Below are 14,055 nucleotides of genomic sequence, written 5' to 3'. Positions count from 1 at the left end.
GTGGGACCTTTGACAGGCTTTCACACTGCTGTGTGTTGTCAGTTTGAGATGTCAGTCAACTCCCAATGGGACTGTCTCTTTCTCCTACAGGGTCTGTGTCCCACATGGCACCCTATTCATTATACAGTGCCCTATATGTGACCAGATAAATAGGGAACAACGTAGGGAATGGGGTGCAATTTGAGACATAATTTTTTTTTTAAAAAGGTAACCTTTATTTAACTAGGCGAGTCAGTTAAGAACAAATTCTTATTTACAATGACGGCCTACCCCGGCCGACGCTGGGCCAATTGTGCGCCGCCCTATGGGACGCCCAATCACAGCCGGTTGTGATACAGCCTGGATTCGTTGTACATCTCCCCATTACAAATCATGAAGGGATTCATTGTTTTGCTTTGGTGACATTTGTCCCAATATCACGAGGGAAATAATAATGCAGTCGTTTTTTGGCACGTTGTGTGTGTGTGTGTGTGTGTGTATGTATGTATGTATGTGTGTGTGCGTTTGTTTGCTGTAAATGAGTGTGTGTGTATATGTATGTATGTATGTGTGTGTTTGTTTACTGTAAATGAGTGTGTGCGTATGTGTGTGTGTTCTGCCGCCAAAAAAACAAGGAACAGATCTGATTCTGAGTGAGCCAAACATATTAATGGACAGTGTGTCTGCCAGCGTCATGATGCTAGTGTGTGTGTGTGTGTGTGTGTGTGTGTGTGTGTGTGTGTGTGTGTCAGTAGTTGTGGCTACAACTGAAAGTGTTTTAGCCCAATTTCGAAGGACAAGAGGTCAGTGACGACCCCAATAACACAGATATGGTCTTCACTCCTAAACAAACTGGCCGCATCCCAAACGGCCTCGATTCCAGTGTCCTAGTGGATTTTTACAGAGGATAGGATGCCATTTTCTAAAAAATACAGACAAGAGCGATCACGGTATGGCTTTAAACACCTGGTAGTGATTACATTTCGAAAATTGTACTAAATAAATAAATAAGTGAGTTTCTGAAATTCAAAGCAAAATGTTCATGTTGATATGTCAGAGTACGTTTTCAAAGAGAAGTATTGATTTTTTTGGTGAGGTATTAGTCACTTCAAAACGGCTGTCACGTATCATTGTGCTTTAATTGATGTAAATCACACATCTGCATCCATTTTTTGTATCCCAATTGTTTTTAATTTGTTTTTGTATTTTTCTGAAATATCTCCTTGAGCCGTCTTAGCGCTCTGGGTTTGTTTATGGAAGTAAAACTGGGTCTGAATTTCTAAAGGTTCAAAAGAATTGGACGCACTTCAATGAGACTGAAAAAGGCCAGGAGAGACAAACAAATATTCTTTCAGAAAAAAGCTTCAGTCTTTTGTCATATCTGACAGTGTCTCTGTCTGAACCAAAACTGTGTTAGTTAGCCCACTGAGCTAAAGGCTGAATGTGTCTGTCTGTCTGAACCAAAACTGTGTTAGTTAGCCCACTGAGCTAAAGGCTGAATGTGTCTGTCTGTCTGAACCAAAACTGTGTTAGTTAGCCCACTGAGCTAAAGGCTGAATGTGTCTGTCTGTCTGAACCAAAACTGTGTTAGTTAGCCCACTGAGCTAAAGGCTGAAGGTGTCTGTCTGTCTGAACCAAAACTGTGTTAGTTAGCCCACTGAGCTAAAGGCTGAATGTGTCTGTCTGAACCAAAACTGTGTTAGTTAGCCCACTGAGCTAAAGGCTGAATGTGTCTGTCTGAACCAAAACTGTGTTAGTTAGCCCACTGAGCTAAAGGCTGAATGTGTCTGTCTGAACCAAAACTGTGTTAGTTAGCCCACTGAGCTAAAGGCTGAATGTGTCTGTCTGTCTGAACCAAAACTGTGTTAGTTAGCCCACTGAGCTAAAGGCTGAATGTGTCTGTTTGTCTGAACCAAACTGTGTTAGTTAGCCCACTGAGCTAAAGGCTGAATGTGTGTCTGTGTTCACCTCTGGTATTCCTGATCCACAGGCGTAAGGTGCGAAGGCCCGGACCAGAATGACAGCCAGGAAGGAGAACAGTAGAGCGCACAACATGAACATCAAGTAGTTGACTATGTACGCTGCTGCCCCCTACAGGACACACAGAGGAATGACAGGGTTAGGTATAGATACAGTAGAAAACAGAGCATCAGGTTGTTGACTATGTACACTGCCGCCCCCTACAGGACACAGAGGAAAGACAGGGTTGAACAGTACTGTAATCTGGTCATGGTGAGTAGACACCAGGTAAGGTGTCTCAACCACCAGAGGGAGCTCACACACAACTGAAAATTCACTAAGCCATTGTGAATGGCATCACAAAAAAAGTAGAAACTCAAATATTGTTATTTTTCAATGATCAACAAATGCTTACACACACACACACCCCTCCCGACTTCTCCCCCCTCCTCACCTCTGAGCTACCACCCAGCAGTTCAGCCCAGCTCTGCCACTGTGGACACTTGTCCCTCTCTTGAAAGGTGGTTTGGTTAGAGCCCCAGCAGCAGTGTTCATGGTTGAACCAGAAGCCAGACAGACACACACCCTCCTTCAGGTCTGTTAACCAGTGAGCCGAGATGTCTATACAGCCTGCTAGAGCACCTGGAGCGAGGACAGAGAGGAGAGCGAGCGAGGACAGAGAGGAGAGAGAGCGAGCGAGCGAGGACAGAGAGGAGAGAGAGCGAGCGAGCACAGAGAGGAGAGCGAGCGAGGGGATAGAGAAAAAGAGAGGGAGATGAAAGAGGGGATAGAGTTTGAGAAAGAGAGTGGAACAAATAGGAATATTCTACTGTATAGGAAGAGTGATAGGACGATGAGAGAGTCACACGCACCTGACAAGAGTCCTATGAGCAGCATGAGGAGCCAGCCGGAGAAGGCATCACTGATGCTGTGGAGCAGGGCCCAGGTAGACTGCTCACTCTTACTGGTGATCTGGAGAAGAGAGGGAGTCAGTTTTCATGTTTCCTCTTATGCAAAGGCCTTGTAGATTAGGCCATCACCCTTATTTCCTCTAAGGTCAGCTACGGTTACTGTAGTGACCATGGCAACATGACACAGGCCGGCCTTCCTTAGCTCTTAGGAGACAAAGTCATTGGTACATTTTCATTCCTAATGCCATACTGATGAGACAGATCCCATTTAACCGATATTATCCAGTGGACAAATGACAACTGAGTGTTTTGTTGACTGTGTCTAAGGCCCGTGTCGAGCTGGAAGAAGCTACAAAAGGACATTAAATTACAGACACTTGTCTCTTCGGATGAGTTCATAGCGAGGGTTAAAACTACGGTGGTCAATGTTTTCACCTAGATGCACGACACCGTCCCAAAGCATCTCACCTGTTTCAATGAAATTGATGTCCTTAAAACTGTTTTGTGTTGTAAATGTGTCACACTTCAAGTGCTGCTATATTGGCCAGGTATCTATTGTAAAATAGATTTTAATCTCAGTGAGACTAACCTGGTTAAATGTAATTTAAATAAAAAGTCTCTTCCTCAACTCATTGTCTCTCCTCGCCTCCTTCCCAGCACTCATTGGAGAAGGTCAGAGGGGAAGGGCTATGGGCTTCCTTGTCCAATGAGTGTTGAGAAGATGGCTGTGAGGAACCAATGAAATATGAATTGAGTGAACCCACCTCTCTGTGGCGGTCGCGGTCCTTGCTCTTCTCTCTGACCCAATCGATGGTATTGAAGTCTTCGTAGGTCCCTACCCCCGGTACCGGCTCGTCTAGTAGGTCCATCAGCACCCCGTTACCGGTCATACCATTAGAGTATCCGGTATTACCGTAGCCTTGGAGGGAGAGAGAGAGGGATTTGTTAACACACACCCACACACACACACACACCAGTTACCAACTAAATAAAATGTGAAAGAACATTATTAGAAAATAATGTGTTTTGTACTCAGATCAATAACGCCTTTGAAAACAATACTACATACATTATTAAAATAACATGTGTGTGATTGACCTTAGACACAAAAACTCCAAACCATAGACAGGCAGAGGATGTGTCCCAAACGGTACCCTATTCCCTACGGGACACTCACCTCCTTCTCAAAACCCACTGGATGAGAAAGCCAGAGGTCCCACCCCTCTGACCTTCTCCTCCAATGGGTTTAGAGGAGGCATCGAGGAGATTCTCTTTAAACCACAGCCCTTTTGAAGAACAGAGTGCCATTTGAAACAGAGTTAGCGCCCGCGACAATAACCACAACAACAACTCTAATCAACATCTCTCTAACGGCAACAGGAAGTGACACAGGATGCAGCCCGATTTCAGCTTGTTGTGCGAAACAATACGGTCCCTGGTGAAAGCACAGTGGTTACTCCACTGAAAACAACACCACCATCGTCAGTCCACAGAGTGGAAGTCATGGCAGCCTATTCCCTTTATAGTGCACTACTTCTGACCAGGACCCATAGGGCTCTGGGTCAAAACTAGTGCACTTCAGAAAGTACACTATGACTTTTAATGTGTTACAGCCTGAAGAACAGACTTCAACTGTCTTTTTAGAAATTGAACACAAAATGTATGGCTGAAACGTGTGTCAATACGTATCCAACCCCTTTGTTATGACAAGCCTAAATACATTCAGGAGTAAAAATGTATGGCTGAAACGTGTGTCAATACGTATCCAACCCCTTTGTTATGACAAGCCTAAATACATTCAGGAGTAAAAATGTATGGCTGAAACGCGTGTCAATACGTATCCAACCCTTTGTTATGACAAGCCTAAATACATTCAGGAGTAAAAATGTACGGCTGAAACGCGTGTCAATACGTATCCAACCCCTTTGTTATGACAAGCCTAAATACATTCAGGAGTAAAAATGTATGGCTGAAACGTGTGTCAATACGTATCCAACCCTTTGTTATGACAAGCCTAAATACATTCAGGAGTAAAAATGTATGGCTGAAACGCGTGTCAATACGTATCCAACCCCTTTGTTATGACAAGCCTAAATACATTCAGGAGTAAAAATGTATGGCTGAAACGCGTGTCAATACGTATCCAACCCCTTTGTTATGACGAGCCTAAATACATTCAGGAGTAAAAATGTATGGCTGAAACGCGTGTCAATACGTATCCAACCCCTTTGTTATGACAAGCCTAAATACATTCAGGAGTAAAAATGTATGGCTGAAACGCGTGTCAATACGTATCCAACCCCTTTGTTATGACGAGCCTAAATACATTCAGGAGTAAAAATGTATGGCTGAAACGCGTGTCAATACGTATCCAACCCCTTTGTTATGACAAGCCTAAATACATTCAGGAGTAAAATGTATGGCTGAAACGCGTGTCAATACGTATCCAACCCCTTTGTTATGACAAGCCTAAATACATTCAGGAGTAAAAATGTATGGCTGAAACGCGTGTCAATACGTATCCAACCCCTTTGTTATGACAAGCCTAAATACATTCAGGAGTAAAAATGTATGGCTGAAACGCGTGTCAATACGTATCCAACCCCTTTGTTATGACAAGCCTAAATACATTCAGGAGTAAAAATGTACGGCTGAAACGCGTGTCAATACGTATCCAACCCCTTTGTTATGACAAGCCTAAATACATTCAGGAGTAAAAATGTACGGCTGAAACGCGTGTCAATATGTATCCAAACCCTTTGTTATGACAAGCCTAAATACATTCAGGAGTAAAAATGTATGGCTGAAACGCGTGTCAATACGTATCCAACCCCTTTGTTATGACAAGCCTAAATACATTCAGGAGTAAAAATGTATGGCTGAAACGCGTGTCAATACGTATCCAACCCCTTTGTTATGACAAGCCTAAATACATTCAGGAGTAAAAATGTATGGCTGAAACGCGTGTCAATACGTATCCAACCCCTTTGTTATGACAAGCCTAAATACATTCAGGAGTAAAAATGTACGGCTGAAACGCGTGTCAATATGTATCCAAACCCTTTGTTATGACAAGCCTAAATACATTCAGGAGTAAAAATGTATGGCTGAAACGCGTGTCAATACGTATCCAACCCCTTTGTTATGACAAGCCTAAATACATTCAGGAGTAAAAATGTATGGCTGAAACGCGTGTCAATACGTATCCAACCCCTTTGTTATGACAAGCCTAAATACATTCAGGATTAAAAATGTACTCAATGTGCTTAACCAGTCACATAATAAGTTGCATGGACTCACTCGGTTTGCAATAATAGTGTTTAACATGATTTTTTAAATTACTACCTCATCTCTTTTCCCCACACATATAGAGAAGTATAAGGTACCTCTCAGTTGGGCAGTGGTCTCTGTTCCCCACACATATAGAGAAGTATAAGGTACCTCTCAGTTGGGCAGTGGTCTCTGTTCCCCACACATATAGAGAAGTATAAGGTACCTCTCAGTTGGGCAGTGGTCTCTGTTCCCCACACATATAGAGAAGTATAAGGTACCTCTCAGTTGGGCAGTGGTCTCTGTTCCCCCCACATATAGACAAGTATAAGGTACCTCTCAGTTGGGCAGTGGTCTCTGTTCCCCACACATATAGAGAAGTATAAGGTACCTCTCAGTTGGGCAGTGGTCTCTGTTCCCCAACATGATTTTACCTCTCAGTTGGGCAGTGGTCTCTGTTCCCCACACATATAGAAGTATAAGGTACCTCTCAGTTGGGCAGTGGTCTCTGTTCCCCACACATATAGAGAAGTATAAGGTACCTCTCAGTTGGGCAGTGGTCTCTGTTCCCCACACATATAGAGAAGTATAAGGTACCTCTCAGTTGGGCAGTGGTCTCTGTTCCCCACACATATAGAGAAGTATAAGGTACCTCTCAGTTGGGCAGTGGTCTCTGTTCCCCACACATATAGAGAAGTATAAGGTACCTCTCAGTTGGGCAGTGGTCTCTGTTCCCCACACATATAGAGAAGTATAAGGTACCCCAGTTGGGCAGTGGATTTCAAACACAGATTCAACCACAAAGACCAGAGCAGGTTTCCAATGCCTCGCAAAGAAGAGCACCTATTGGTAGAAAGGTAAAAATAAAACAAAAGCAGATTTTGAATATCCCTTTGAGCATGCTGAAGTTATTAATTACACTTTGGATGGTGTATCAATACACCCAGTCACTACACAGATACAGGCGTCCTTCCTAACTCAGTTGCCGGAGAGGAAGGAAACTGCTCATGGATTTGACCATGAGGCCAATGTTGACTTTAAAACAGCTACAGAGTTTAATGGCTGTGATGGGAGAAAATTGAGGATGGATCAACAACCTTGTAGTTACTACACAATACAGACCTAAATTAGAGTGAAAAGGAGGAAGCCTGTACAGAATAAAAATATTCCAAAACATGCATCCTGTTTTGCAATAAGTCACTAAAGTAAAATATTTTGCAAAAAAATTAACTTTATGTCCTGAATATGTCCTGAATAAAAAGCATTATGTTTAGGGCAAATCCAACACATCCCTGAGTACCACTCTTCATATTTTCAAGCATGGAGTTGGCTGCATCATGTCATGGGTATGCTTGTCATCAACAAGGACTAGGCAGTTAAAAAAAATAGAGCTAAACACAGGCAAAAATTCTAGAGGAAAACCTGGTTCAATCTGCTTTCCAACAGACACTAGGAGACAAATTCACCTTTCAGCAGAACAATAACCTAAAACACAAGGCCAAATATACACTGGAGTTGCTTACCAAGACAACATTGAAATGTTCCTGAGAGGCCTAGTTACAGTTGACTTAAATCTGCTAGAAAGTCTATGGCAAGACCTGAACATGGCTGATTAGCAATGACCAACAACCACCTTCACAGAAAATGTTTTTTTAAAGAATAATATGCAAATATTGTATATTCAAGGCATGTAAAGCTCTTAGAGACATACCCAGAAAGATTCACAGCTGTAATCACTGTCAAAGGTGATCCTAACAGGTCCAGGTCCTAACAGGTAGTGACTCAGGGGTGGGAACACTTATGGAAATGTTTTTCATTTTCAGTCAATTTGTAAAACATGTTTTCAGTTTGTCATCATAGAATAAGTCAAAAGGGTATGAGAATACTTTCTGAATGCACTGTGTTCACATGTTTATTTTACGGTCTATTTTGTGCTGTCTATATACTTCCTGTCTAGGAATCTAAACAAAACGTTCAGGCCATGGAATGAACCTATAGTGGACAGACAGGGCTGTATTCCTTTCAACAGTACATTTGGAAAGTATTCAGACCCCTGGACTTTTTCCACATTCTGTTACATAGCCTTAATTCTAAAATACCCCATAATGACAAAGCAAAAAAACAGTTTGTAGACATTTTTTGCAAATGTATACAATTTTAAACTGAAATATGACATTTCCATAAGTATTCAGACCCTTTACTCAGTACTTTGCTAAAGCACCTTAGGCAGCGATTACAGCCTGGAGTCTTATTGGCACACCTGTATTTGGGGAGTTTCTCACAGTCTTCTCTAGAGGTAAATGTTTACTATTTTTAATACATTTGCAAACATTTCTAAAAACCTGTCTTCGCTTTGTCATTGTGGGGTATTGTGATGTCATTGTGGGGTATTGTGATGTCATTGTGGGGTATTGTGTGTAGATTGATGAGGGGGGGAAAATGTATTTAATCAATTTTAGAATAAGGCTGTAACATAACAAAAATGTGGAGAAAGTAAAGGGGTCTGAATACTTTCTGAAGACACTGTATAAAGCATAGGGCTCAACACTGTCCATGGGTATTACCTTCTGGAACATACCTCATCTACAACCTGATTCTACTGTAATAAAGATGAACAAAAACGTGTCAAATCTATGATCAATTCACAATGAGACTGAAGAAAAGTAGGTTGCAGCTAAACAACGTGAGGAGGTGAGGGTCTGGAGATGGAAACACACTGTGGTTCTATTGTCACTGTGGGCTTCAACTATCTCAGGTGATGACAGGACACGCCTGGCTGGTTTCCAAAGGGAAGAGAAAGTATGTCTGTCTGCCTGGTTGGCATCTTTACAGGAGGTTAGCTGAAGGAAGAGACACCTACAGTACCTGAAATCAAATACCATGCTTGCACACACACCAGATGAAGGGCTACCCAGCAGAAGACCTGCATCACAGCAGCCTCTGCTTCAACCCACAGTTTTAAAATAGCTGATCTGAAACCCAAAATCTAGGTTATAGGAAAGCCACAGCTCAGTCCAGGACCACAGATGAGCAAACACACACACACACACACACACACACACACACGACCTTAAAAAATAAAGATAAACTAATTTGTGTTAATGATTCTAACTTGAAGTGAAACTCTACAGGCCTGTTTCCCCGGCACAGACTGAGCCTCAATAGAAATGTGTTTCGGGGAAACAGCCCCAATGAGTTGAGTGATAAAGCTCCTCAGTAACATCAGCTCAGTATGCTGAATCAGCTGACAGAAGAGAAGTTTAAAAATTAACAATTCATCTCATTGCAACAACCTAAAAAAAACTCAGTGCAGCAGTGACTCACATGGACTCCGGACCTCCAGCGCGCGCGCACACACACACGAGATGGGTGGATAATGGACTGTAAATGGTAGCAATATGCAATCTATGTACCACTACTGATAAGACATAATAAAATACAATTATGCAGTTGTGTAATGGGGACAAATATTATTGGAAACAACCATTTCAGGCAATTATTCTAAAACATGAAGACCACACAGCCAGTGTGCGAGCGTTTGCTAAATAAATGTACACATTCATGTTATTCAATCATTGCACCAACACCGCTGGCGAACGTCTGCGTGGCTCGGCGCTAAAATAAAACGTGGTTCTATTTGTGACACGCTGCAAGTCCAGTCGGAGGTGGTAAAGCACCTTGAAACTCCTTTGGGATAGGGGGCAGCATTTTCACATCTGGATGAAGAGCGACTGACATGCCCAGAGTGAACTGCCTCCTACTCAGTCCCAGATGATAATATATGCATATTATTAGTAGTAGTATTGGATAGAAGACACTCTGAAGTTTCTAAAATTGTTTGAATGATGTCTGTGAGTATAACTCATATGGCAGGCAAAAACCTGAGAAAAAATCCAAACAGGAAGTGGGAAATCTGAGGTTTGTAGTTTTTAAACTCAGACCCTATTGAAGTTACAGTGGGATATTGGTTGTTGCACTTCCTAAGGCTTCCACTAGATGTCAACCATCTTTAGAAACTTGTTTGAGGCTTCTACTGTGAAGTGGGGCCGAATGAGAGGGGAATGAGTCAGAGGACTGGCAGCAGCCTCGATATCAGTCACACGCATTCACATGAGAGGTGGCTCTCGTTCCATTGCTTTTCTACAGACAATGGAATTCTCCGGTTGGAACATTATTGAACATTTATGATAAAAACATCCTAAAGATTGATTCTATACTTAGTTTGATATGTTTGTACGACCAGTAATATAACTTTTAGGAATTTGTCCGACCTTTCCGCTGAAAGTTGCACCCTCGTTTCGATTTGTTTACCAAACGGTAGGTTTGTGGACATAAAGTATATGGACATAAATTATGAACTTTGTCAAACATTTATTGTGGAACTGGGATTCCTGGGAGTGCATTCTGATGAAGATCATGAAAGGTAAGTGAATATTTATAATGCTATTTCTGACTAATGTTGACTGCGCAACATGGCGGATATTTCGTTTGGCTGTTTTGGGCTCGGAGCGCTGTACTCAGATTATGCTTTTTCCGTAAAGTGTTTTTATAAATCTGACACAACGGTTGCATTAAGGAGAAGTGGATCTAAAATTCCATGCATAACAATTGAATTTTCATCAACATATCTAATGAGTATTTCTGTGAATTGATGTGGCTCTCTGCAAAATCACTGCATGTTTTGGAACTACTGAACATAACACACCAATGTAAAATGAGATTTTTGGATATAAATATGCACTTTATCGAACAAAACATACATGTATTGTGTAACATGAAGTCCTATGAGTGTCATCTGATGAAGATCAGGTTAGTGATGCATTTTATCTCCATTTGTGCTTTTTGTGACTCCTCTCTGGCTGGAAAAATGGGTGGGTTTTTCTGTGACTTGGTGGTGACCTACAATAATCGTTTGTAGAGCTTTCGCTGTAAAGCATTTTTGAAATCAGACACTGTGGCTGGATTAATGAGAATTGTATCTTTAAAATGGTGCCTAATACTTGTATGTTTGAGAAATTTGATTTATGAGATTTCTGTTGATTTGTATTTGGCGCCCTGCAATTTCATTGGCTGTTGGCGAGGGGTTCCGCTAGCGGAACAGGGTTCCGCAGGTTAAAGTTGGTTGCCAACCACCATTTATTATTTTATTTCACCTTTATTTAACCAGGTAAGCCAGTTGAGAACAAGTACTCATTTGCCACTGCAATCTGGCCAAGATAAAGCAAAGCAGTTCAACACATACAGAGTTACACATGGAATAAACAAAACATACAGTCAATAATAAAAGTAGAAAAAGTCTATATACAGTATGTGCAAATGAGGTAGGATAAGGGAGGTAAGGCAATAAATAGGCCATGGTGGAAAAGTAATTACAATATAGCAATTAAACACTGGAATGGTAGATGTGCAGAATATATATGAATGTAAAAGTTGAGATAATGGGGTGCAAAGGAGCAAGATAAATAAATACAGTATGGGGAGGAGGTAGTTGGATGGGATATTTACAGATGGGCTATGTACAGGTGCAGTGATCTGCTCTGACAGCTGGTGCTTAAAGCTAGTGATGGAGATATGAGTCTCCAGCTTCAGAGATTTTTGCAGATCGTTCCAGTCATTGGCAGCAGAGAACTGGAAGGAAAGGCAGCCAAAGGAGAAATTGGCTTTGGGGGTGACCAGTTGAGATATACCTGCTGGAGCGCATGCTACGGGTGGGTGTTGCTATCGTGACCAGTGAGCTGAGATAAGGCGGGGCTTTACCTAGCAGAGACTTGTAGATAACCCACTGGCTCCAGGTTTGGCGACAAGTATGAAGTGAGGGCCAGCCAACGAGAGCATACAGGTCGCAGTGGTGGGTAGTATATGGGGCTTTGGTGACAAAACAGATGGCACTGTGATAGACTGCATCCATTTTGTTGAGTAGATTGTTGGAGGCTATTTTGTAAATGACATCGCCAAAGTCGAGGATCGGTAGGATGGTCAGTTTTACGAGGGTATATTTGGAAGCATGAGTGAAGGATGCTTTGTTGCGAAATAGGAAGCCGATTCTAGATTTAATTTTGGATTGGAAATGCTTAATGCGAGTCTGGAAGGAGAGTTTACAGTCTAGCCAGACACCTAGGTATTTGTAGTTCTAGGGCAGAACTGTGCAGAGTAGTGATGCTGGATGGGCAGGCAGGTGTGGGCAGCGAGCGGTTGAAGAGAATGCATTTAGTTTTACTTGCATTTAAGAGCAGTTGGAGGCCACGGAAGGAGTTGTATGGCATTGAAGCTCGTCTAGAGGTTTGTTAACACAGTGTCCAAAGAAGGGCCAGAGGTTTACAGAATGGTGTCGTCTGCGTAGAGGTAGATCAGAGAATCACCAGCAGCAAGAGCGACATCATTGCTGTATACAGAGAAGAGAGTCGGCCCGAGAATTGAACCCTGTGGCACTCCCATAGAGACCGTCAGAGGTCCGGACAACAGGCCCTCCGATTTGACACACTGAACTCCATCAGAGAAGTAGTTGGTGAACTAGGCAAGGCAGTCATTTGAGAAACCAAGGCGGTTGAGTCTGCCGATAAGAATGTGGTGACCGACAGAGTCGAAAGCCTTGGCCTGGTCGATGAATGCGGCTGCACAGTAATGTTTCTTATCGATGACTGTTATGATATCGTTTAGAACCTTGAGCGTAGCTGAGGTGCACCCATGACCAGCTCTGAAACCAGATTGCATGGCCAGCCGTAGAAAAATGCTTGTTGAAATTCTCAATTATAGTGTATTTATCGGTGGTGACAGTGTTTCCTAGCCTCAGTGCAGTGGGCAGCTGTGAGGAGGTGCTCTTATTCTCCATGGACTTCAGTGTCCCAGAACTTTCGAGTTTGTGCTACAGGATGCAAATTTCTGTTTGAAAAAGCTAGCCTTAGCCTTCCTAACTGCCTGTGTATATTGTTTCCTAACTTCCCTGAAAAGTTGCATATCACAGGGGCTATTCGATGCTAATGCAGAACACCACAGGATGTTTTGTGCTGGTCCAGGGCAGTCAGGTCTGGAGAGAACCAAGGGCTATATCTGTTCCTGGTTCTACATCTTTTGAATGGGGCATGCTTATTTAAGATGGTGAGGAAGGCACTTTTAAAGAATACCCAGGCATCCTCTACTGATGGGATGAGGTCAATATCCTTCCAGGATACCTGGGCCAGGTCGATTAGAAAGGCCTGTTCGCTGAAGTGTTTTAGGGAGCGTTTGACAGTCATGAGGGGTGGTTGTTTGACCGCAGACCCATTACAGATGCAGGCAATGAGGCAGTGATCGCTGAGATCTTGGTTGAAAACAGCAGAGGTGTATTTTGAGGGCAAGTTGATTAGGATGATATCTATGAGGGTGCCCGTGTTTACGGATTTGGGGTTGTACCTGGTAGGTTCATTGATAATTTGTGTGAGGTATAAGTCCAAAGAAGAAGAAGCCTGAAGGAGGAGAGATGGCGAGAAAACAAACTCAGTGTACCCTTTAATTTGTGGATTAATGGTCGGATTAGAGGATCTTGTGCATTTCAGGTAAAATAACAACCCAATGTTTTTATCCCGGGACAAATTAGCAAGCAACAGCAAGCTAGCTAGCTAAATTGCCATAAATGTTTAATGCATTTCGACCTGTACCCAAATTAATATAGTTTCTTCGTAGTTCGTTATGATATTTCAACCTGCGTGTCCTGATCGCATCTGGTGTGGGTGGACAAAAATCGAACATACGGGCGATGGAGCGCGAGCGATGTGGTCAGTATGTAAGGCAGTAAGATCACATTTTAGTTAGAAAATTATCCTTTTTATTTTACACCTCTCACAAAACAGGATCAAGTCTCAACTGACACTGTATCGCCTTTTAGTAACACTAGGTAGTGGACCTGGTTACAAGTGAAGCCACAGGGTTCTAGTCAAATGTAGTGCACGAATCACGGAGT

General features: G+C 42.5%; 1 protein-coding gene across 7 annotated transcripts in view; it reads right to left on the bottom strand.

The window, feature by feature from the left end:
- Positions 1 to 14,055, bottom strand: part of LOC112236788 (H(+)/Cl(-) exchange transporter 5) — a 50,026-nt gene that overhangs the window by 29,415 nt on the left and 6,556 nt on the right. For all 7 annotated transcript variants that reach the window (XR_006084258.1, XM_042328096.1, XM_042328095.1 and 4 more), the window contains exons 3-6: positions 3,614 to 3,768; positions 2,811 to 2,910; positions 2,393 to 2,580; positions 1,948 to 2,070 (exon numbers count right to left, since the gene is read on the bottom strand). Coding sequence is in view for 6 of the 7 variants with exons in the window: in XM_042328096.1 (XP_042184030.1) it covers positions 1,948 to 2,070; positions 2,393 to 2,580; positions 2,811 to 2,910; positions 3,614 to 3,768 (566 nt within the window). In the remaining variant the exon portion in view is untranslated. The remainder of the gene's footprint in view (positions 1 to 1,947; positions 2,071 to 2,392; positions 2,581 to 2,810; positions 2,911 to 3,613; positions 3,769 to 14,055) is intronic.

This window comes from Oncorhynchus tshawytscha, linkage group LG10 (assembly GCF_018296145.1).
Source record: "Oncorhynchus tshawytscha isolate Ot180627B linkage group LG10, Otsh_v2.0, whole genome shotgun sequence".
NCBI classification, from domain to species: domain Eukaryota; kingdom Metazoa; phylum Chordata; class Actinopteri; order Salmoniformes; family Salmonidae; genus Oncorhynchus; species Oncorhynchus tshawytscha.
This window is presented reverse-complemented; position numbering and strand designations above follow the sequence as displayed.